The following is an 8,174-nucleotide window of genomic DNA, read 5'->3' on the forward strand; positions in this document are numbered from 1 at the left end:
TTTTTTTTAATATCATAGGATGATTTCAACCATTGCTCTTTGTTTGGACGAAATTCTGCACAGCATTTGATGTGCGGGTCTAGAGATTTGATGGCCAAAAATCATGGGGATCTTTTTTTTTTGGTCGAAAATCTCCTGGGTATCAAGTCTAGATTCTTTGGCTTTGAGAAGGGCCTTTTTCTTTTGGATGGGGGTGGGGGGAAGATGTGGATTATATGAGAACCTTCATGTTTGGCACATGGATTGATTGTTCATTTGAAGTCTTCCCAACATTCAGTGTGCCCGACTATTGAGAACTACAATGCATGGTACACCTGGAATGTTCGGAGAACATCTATAAACTGTAACATTTTCAAGGTCTTAATGATCTTTTTCCCTTTTTATTTTTTATTTATTTATTTTTTGTGGGTTGGGGGAGGTGGGCAAGTTTATGCGGTAATATTTTCAAGGTCGAAATGATCAAAATACCTTGTTTGTTGCAGGCACAAGCTCTTCTTAGTTACTTCAGAAACCAGAGACATGGTAATGTAGGAAGGTCCTGATCTTTTTGCGCAGTTGGGGAAGTTCCAAGACTGGTGGTGACCCAGTTGTGTGCAGTAAAGTTTTATACGTGTGTGATTTCCAATTTGGCAAATAATGCAATTAAATGAAATTGGGATGTTGCTTGCTTGTAATAAACCAATTTGTGTATGAGGGGACGATTGGAGTTCTCTCATTGAGTTCTTGTATATGCATTTTAGAACATTAATTTTTGTATCTGGCAGTCGATATTTCCAGCCTCTATTTGTTAGCTCTGGAATGTGATTGGCAATTTGGCATTCTTTTCTTATGTGGCTGCTGATTCACAGAATTCTTCATGCTCTATCCTTATTTTCTAGAGAAATGATCAGTTAATGGGTGCTTTCTCTTTGCCATTCGTTTTGTTTTCTGCAGACATTTTGAAGAACTACTTGCTTTGTGCTGTTGAAATATGATTCCTTGTTCCCAGTTTGCCATTACCACTTACCAAGCTTCGGCTCTGGCTTTATTGCCTTTCTTGTGGAGTTTGTTTCAGGGTATACCTCTCTTCCCTACCCACGTTGCTGTCCTACATCTGGTTATCTGCAGTTTGGAATGCCAATTTGATGGGCTGGATGGGATGGTTACTGATATAGGGGGTTTCTAGGTGACTAGGTCTCCTACAAGATTAACTAACTAGGTAGGGTTAATTCAAGGGGCTTAAATAGATAGGACCAAAGAAACTCAGCAAAAAGATTAAGCATGCAAGATAAAACGAGACTAATAAACAAAGTAGCCAAAAAACAATAATAATCTAGACGAAAAAACACAAAAATTCTTACTCAAGTTTCAAGTGGGGACATGGGGAAGGGAATAAACGACATACGAATGTTAGGTTCAGCACAAATCAATCTAGATACCCAAATTAGATAAGCAGACAATCAATATCCTCTAGCAACCAACTAAAGTAGAAAATCAGCAAGGGTTCTTTGGAGATATAACAGTGACGAAACAACTTAAACAACCGGTAAAAATAGTCATAAACAAAGGGCAAAGGCTGGCTTCAACGCCAATGAGCTGCAATATATAATAGGGCTTAATGGAGGTGGGGAGGGTTTAATTTAGTGTTTTACCATACTGTCATACTGATGTTCAGATCTGAGGAGAAAAGAAGAGATCAAGGTCCCCCAAAATAAAGAGATGCAGTCCACCTTTAGTTGATGACGACAAGTCCAGCCGATTGTAGAGAGATCAGCACCAACGGAGAGTAAACAACAAGCGAGAGTAGCAGCAGCCGAGGGTAGCAGCAGCAGTGATGTAATGGCAGCAATGTGTAGCAGCAGCAGCAGTGATGTAATGGCAGCAATGTGTAGCAGCAGCAGTGAGGTAAGGGCAATAGTGTGTAGCAGCAACAGTGAACATCGAAAGGGGAGATCAGCAGCAACAAAACAGCAGCAGAAAAATAAGAATGAAAAGAAAAGAGAGAGAGGCGAGACAAGAGAAGAGAGAAGAGAGAAGAGAGAGCCGAGAGGCTAAGAGAAGAAAGAGGCGAGAGAGAAAAGTGAGAAAACGAGAGAGAGAGAGAGAGAACCGTAAGAGGGGTGGGGGTTTGTTCTTGGCTTTTTTTTCAATTAACATTCATCCATCAACCGTGGCTAAGCCATTACATAAATATCAATTTAGCTATTAAAAATAAAAAGAGTCAATTGACTAGTAAATAAAGACTTCCTAAAAACTAATCAACCAATAAAGTAGTTTCCTAATTAATTAAAAGATTAACAAGGAAAAAAATATACTACAAATAAACTATTAAACTAATAACTAATGGAGCCCACAAGATCTTCTAAAATCTGGAAAGAGAAAGGGACTCGATCCAGCGTTGGAATGGCTGGATCGAGTTTCCTTCTTCCTCCTTTTTTCTTCTTCTTCTTTCTATTCTTCCAGCCACAAAGATGACTGCTTCTTCTTCTTTTTGCGCCTATACACTTTGATGTCCCCATCAGTTACCCTTTTGATGATCATTTGGTCTGGTCAATGTCTTCACATGTGCTTCAAATCACTACCCATGCGCATGCACAGATTGGACAATTTTGTCAACCCTTTGTCTTCCCCATGACGGATTCATCACCTCTCACAATGGCAACCAGAGCTCTAGCCTTGGAGCCACATTCGCCGGAGGAGACGAGCATTGACGGAGGGACACACATTTAACATCAAAATTTCATAGAATGACACATGGTCCTACCTATGCTGCAGTTAGAACTGCCACACAACCATCTTGTCTTAAATATATGAGTAAATCCACTACGTGTAGACTGTCCAAAGTGCTTTATCCTACTGAGCACCATTAGGAAGCCTACTGGGCGTTAGTAACGAAGGATCACCTATTTTTACATTCTCATCCGCACACATACCGGAATATGACAAGATTTGATCCTCAAGACCTCCTTTGGGTGCCAGCTCTACAAGCTGAAGTTGCCACCTGACCATTAGGTTAAGCTAGTGTTCATTCCAATGTTTTATACACTTAAAAGGGTTTTTGTGTGAGAAGTATGGCTCCTATGCCTAGACACATGGGACGTGAAATGACGACTTGCCTCGCATGAAATGAGAAAAAAGGTCTTTATGAATACTTTCTCGTGCACTTCCAAGAATCGCACTCCCCCACTGAAAACACTTCCCCTACACTTAATTGAAAAATATTCCCTATCCAAGAACGTGTCTTACACTAGCGCTCCCTTGTCTACCTCTCTCCTTCAAGGATAGAGATAGGGGTGTCAATTGGTCGGTCTGGCTTGGTTTAGGTCAGGGTTGAGTCGGTTTCAATGTGGAAAGGTTGAAATCGAAACCGAACCAATAAGGAAATTTTGGTTTCGGTTTCGATTTCGATTTCTTAAATCGGTTTGTAATCATGTTGGTTTCAATTTTTGGTCCAGTTTGGATTCGAATTTCCATACAAAACAATGCAAAATTTGATTTTTTTAATGAATTTTAGAGTGTTTTGATTTTTTATCGGTTTCAATTTCGGTCTGAGTTTTGAGCCAGTTTCAGTTTGGTATTGGGTTCATCCGATTTCCCATGCGGTTCGACTTGGTTTTGGGATTGCAATACTCCAAACCGAAACCGAACCAATAAGGCTTTGGTTTGATTTGGTTCGAACTGTTATCAGTTCGGTCCGACCAGTTTTACCTGTTTGATTTAGGGTTTGACACCCATAGATAGAGATATCATCTCATAGAGAGAGAGAGACACGTGGTAGCGTTGGTCTGGCGACGGTCAGGACAGAAAACATTGTGGATCACAATCTGACCGTTAGGTTCCCTCCTTTCTTACCATAGTGGGTTCTCTCATATTCAAATTTCAAAGTTCAAATTGCAATAGAGAAAGCTCAGAAGCTCTCGCCTTTTCTTACAGAGCTCCGACCAATCCCAGACATCATTCCCTCGAACCCGGAGCTTCCATTATAGATCACAAAGCCCTTGCTTCAAGGACAAGACAAACCCGTCAATCCTCTGAACAGATGCCAAGGAATGGGGTTCGATTTATGGAGCTCCATAGCTGCAGATACTTGAGCAGAGGACATAAAAAGGAAAAGGACCCATCAATGTCTTCTTGAATCTCAGCGTTCCTAGTTCTCAAGACCCAAAAAACCCTTTTCTTCATCTGGGTTCTTTCATATCGTGAGAGCTGCAATGAAAAGCAGAGTTGTTCCAGAACTAGGCTGTCTCCGCAGCCATTTGAGCTTTCGGCTGGTTATTTTGTTCTCTTTTTTCCTTTTGAACGAGGACTGAATCTCATTTTGAATAACTGTTTTCCCCATTTTCTGAAAAGATTATTACATACCCTGATCGTCCTGGTGGTAGTAATTATCCAGAAAGCTGGATTTTTGGTAAACCGTGGCTGCTTCTTCACTGTCTGGGGTATTTGCGAGGCTGCTTTTGTTAAATTCGATAAACAGAGTATCTTCCAGGTATGGATTTCGATAGACTATCTGCTTTGATTGTTTGAAAGGTTTTAATGAGCATCATCTATTGAATTCCTCGGTATTTAAGCGTTTCTTGAAGGTTGAGTTTGTGTTTCCTGACGTAATTTGTGATAACAAGATGAGAGAAGAGTACCCTTCAGAGAGCCGACCAAAGCCTTGCAAATTTTCTGATCAAAATCAGATGGTGAGGGCTAATTTTAAAGTTGTTAGCAACTCATCGAAACTCAAATCTGCTTCAGCTTGGGGGTCTCACATTGTTAAAGGCCTCTCAGGAGAAAAGAAAAGCAAGGTGCAGCGTGCGAAGCCACCTCTCACCAGTTTAGAAATCTCTAATCAGAAGATTCCTTTTGGATCGAACCAGTCTCGTGTAAAACGGTCTCTTATTGGAGATTTTCCATGTACAGCAAATTATGCTCAAGTTCATCCCCATGCTTTCGATTCCCATCACACAAAGTCCTCATCTCGTGATTTGTTCCTTGAGTTAGACCATTTGAGAAGCTTACTCGGAGAATCGAAAGAAAGAGAATCGAAACTGAAGGCTGAACTGTTGGATTATAAGAAAAACGCAAAAGTTTGTGATCTTGAAAGGGGGCTTGAATCAAAGAGGAATGAAGTTGAGAATCTTGTTCAGCGAGTTCGTTTTCTAGAAACTGAAAAATCAAGCTTTTCTGAGCAACTGGCATCTTTGTCATCGATTTTGGAAAGCCAACCAGAATCCTCCAAACGAGAAGAGCTTGGAAATTCAACGGCTTCACAAAAGAATCTTGAGATGGAAGTAGTTGAATTGCGGCGGATGAACAAAGAACTCCAGCTGCAGAAGAGGAATCTTGCATGTCATCTTTCTTCTGCAGAATCCCAATTGGCTGCTCTTGCAAAGGTTTCTGAGGTATTTTTACTTCCTTCCCTACAAATATGTTGGTTGACCTTTTGTCTTGACCGTATTTTATTCCTTTTTGCGATGTTTTGAATCTCCTTGTTCATTATATGTTCTAGGTCTATAATTAAATTCACTGAATTGGTTTTAATTTTTCACCCTTATACTTTCCTCCCCACCTGAATTTCTATCAATTACAATCAGAGTGACATTGTAGCAAAGGTTGAAGCAGAGGCATCTCTGTTAAGGCACACAAATGAAAATCTTTCCAAACAAGTTGAGGGGCTACAGATGAGCCGGTTAACAGAGGTTGAGGAACTTGTATACCTTAGGTGGGTCAACTCATGTCTACGTAATGAATTGCGCAATGTGGGATCCACAATGGATTCAGATAAAGTGTCGACTCCCAATTCAGTTGAAGAGGACAGTGAATCTGTTGGCTCTATGTCTCTTCCCTGCAAGACCTCCTTTGAATTTAGCAACGCAAAGAAACCAAGTATGATAAATAATCTAAAGAGGTGGCCAAAAGTTGGTGAGGACTTATCAGATTTAGAATGTCCACAGCATCTCCTAGACAAAGATTGGATTGACCAACAAGAATATGTGAGCCCCCAAAGAAGGCACTCAATTTGTGGATCAAAATACTGTGCAGAAGACTTAATACCAAACAAGAGAAGGCAATCTGATGGTTTTATTTCTCCAAAAGAACTAGAGAAGAATGTAGTACCACTGGTTGCTCAGGAATATGATCTTTGTGTTGTTCAAAGTCCTCAGTTCTTTGTGAACAAGCAAGAAACCAATAAGATTACAGCTTCTTTGGATGTTGAGAAGCGACCATTGCGCATTCCTAATCCTCCTCCAAGGCCTTCAGTGTCCCTTCCTAGTGAAGCTAGGGAGCATGGGAATGCTTCAATTCCAGCACCCCCACCTCCACCTCCCCCGCCACCTCCTCCAAAGTTCTCAGCAAGAAGTAGCACAAGTGCAGTGCAGAGGGCCCCAGAGGTGGTTGAATTTTACCATTCACTGATGAAGAGGGACTCAAGAAAGGAACCTTCAAGTGGAGGAATATGTGATGCACCAGATGTTGCAAATGTCCACAGCAGCATGATTGGTGAGATTGAAAATCGATCATCCCATTTGCTTGCTGTAAGTTACCTTTCTTTTGTTTTGCTATTTCTATTTATCTAATTTATTTTTGGTTAGTGGGGTGGAATTCTAGAGTTATCTGATCAAGAGCACAGCTCTTTTAATTTGGCTTCTAGATGCCACTTTGTAAACCAGCTCTAATCCGTTTAATGCGGTGGTCTCTGTAGATAAAGGCAGATGTTGAGACTCAAGGTGAGTTTGTGAACTCATTGATAAGAGAGGTCAATGGTGCAGTTTATCAGGACATTGAAGATGTTGTGGCATTTGTGAAGTGGCTTGATGAGGAACTTTGCTTTCTCGTAAGTTGTTTTTTGAAACCATCTAAAGAGTTTGTCTTGAATCAGTTATTTCTTTTGTAAAAGGAGAAATCAGATGACAATTCATCACTTCAAATCTTGTATAAGTTCTGTGGAATGTTAAGAGATTCATTTCCCTTTCAAATCTTTCACATCTCAAGAAATGTAATTGGATTCTTGAACCTATCAGAATTTTTTTTTTTTTTTGAATTGTTACTTCAAGGCATTTGTATGGATCGTCTTAAGATATTTATGCTTGTATCTTCTTCAAGGTGGATGAAAGGGCAGTCCTAAAGCACTTCGATTGGCCAGAGAAGAAATCTGATACTTTACGAGAAGCTGCATTTGGGTATCGTGATCTGAAGAAGTTGGAGGCTGAAGTCTCTTCTTATGAAGATGATCCTCGACTTCCTTGTGACATTGCACTGAAGAAAATGCTCACATTGTCTGAAAAGTAAGGACTTGAAATACATTTCATAACATTTATCATAGTGTATAAATAACAATCTATGGCATACCTTTGATGAGTAATCTTAACTTCTTATTTTATCCTAAATAGGATAGAGCGTAGAGTTTATAATCTTCTCAGGACCAGAGATGTGTTGATGCGTAGCTGCAGAGAGTTCCAGATCCCTACGAATTGGATGTTGGACACTGGGATTATTAGCAAGGTAACTTTATAATCTTTAGCTGTACTCTCTTTAATTTTGTTCACTTGACTAATTTAAACAATTTACCACTACAAAATGATATTAACTTTTGATATGCATGAATCTTCGAAGAGGGAAAAAGGGAAAACAGATACCTGGCTACAATATAAGTCCCCTTCTTTTTTTGGGTGGGGAAGGGGACTCAATAGAGCTTTTTTAGTCATTGAGTGTCTCTTTTGGGTGTTTTAAATAGACCAGTCTATTCCGGATGTCTACCCTTTCAATTTATACCATAGAGTTGCCTAACCCATGAGACAGTATGATCATTTAAGTGCGGATAAAATCATCAAAATGAGAAAAAGGAAAAAATCTTAAGATATCAGTATATTTTACACATTAAATCACTTTGTTGGCGGCTCAAAACTTCTGCTCACTTATTGTCATGTATGGTTGCAGATAAAGTTTGGTTCAGTCAATTTAGCGAAAAAATATATGAAAAGGGTAGCAATGGAACTTCATTGTAAGGGAGCATCAGAAAAGGATCCTGCTTTGGACTATATGCTACTTCAAGGAGTGAGATTTGCTTTCCGAATACATCAGGTATTGAAAACATTGAAGAACAATACTCTAATATATTAACCAGTAATAGTATGTGTTAATGCCATAATTTAAAACCTGAGAACCACACCCACCACCCCCCAACCCCCCCACCCCCACCCCTCCCC

At 39.9% G+C, this 8,174-nt stretch overlaps 1 protein-coding gene across 3 annotated transcripts in view; it reads left to right on the plus strand.

Moving 5' to 3' along the window:
• Positions 1-3,860: 3,860 nt before the first annotated feature.
• LOC122058848 (protein CHUP1, chloroplastic-like) overlaps positions 3,861-8,174 on the plus strand; it is a 5,951-nt gene continuing 1,637 nt past the window's right edge. Inside the window, exons 1-7 of one of the 3 annotated variants that reach the window (XM_042621538.1) lie at positions 3,861-4,468; positions 4,551-5,369; positions 5,562-6,503; positions 6,671-6,802; positions 7,072-7,253; positions 7,359-7,470; positions 7,906-8,049. In XM_042621538.1, the coding sequence (XP_042477472.1) occupies positions 4,602-5,369; positions 5,562-6,503; positions 6,671-6,802; positions 7,072-7,253; positions 7,359-7,470; positions 7,906-8,049 (2,280 nt within the window). In that variant the 5' untranslated portion in view covers positions 3,861-4,468; positions 4,551-4,601. Of the gene's footprint in view, positions 5,370-5,561; positions 6,504-6,670; positions 6,803-7,071; positions 7,254-7,358; positions 7,471-7,905; positions 8,050-8,174 lie in introns of all 3 variants that reach the window. The other 2 variants (XM_042621537.1, XM_042621536.1) reach the window with 2 other exon arrangements.

Source organism: Macadamia integrifolia, chromosome 13 (assembly GCF_013358625.1).
Source record: "Macadamia integrifolia cultivar HAES 741 chromosome 13, SCU_Mint_v3, whole genome shotgun sequence".
NCBI classification, from domain to species: domain Eukaryota; kingdom Viridiplantae; phylum Streptophyta; class Magnoliopsida; order Proteales; family Proteaceae; genus Macadamia; species Macadamia integrifolia.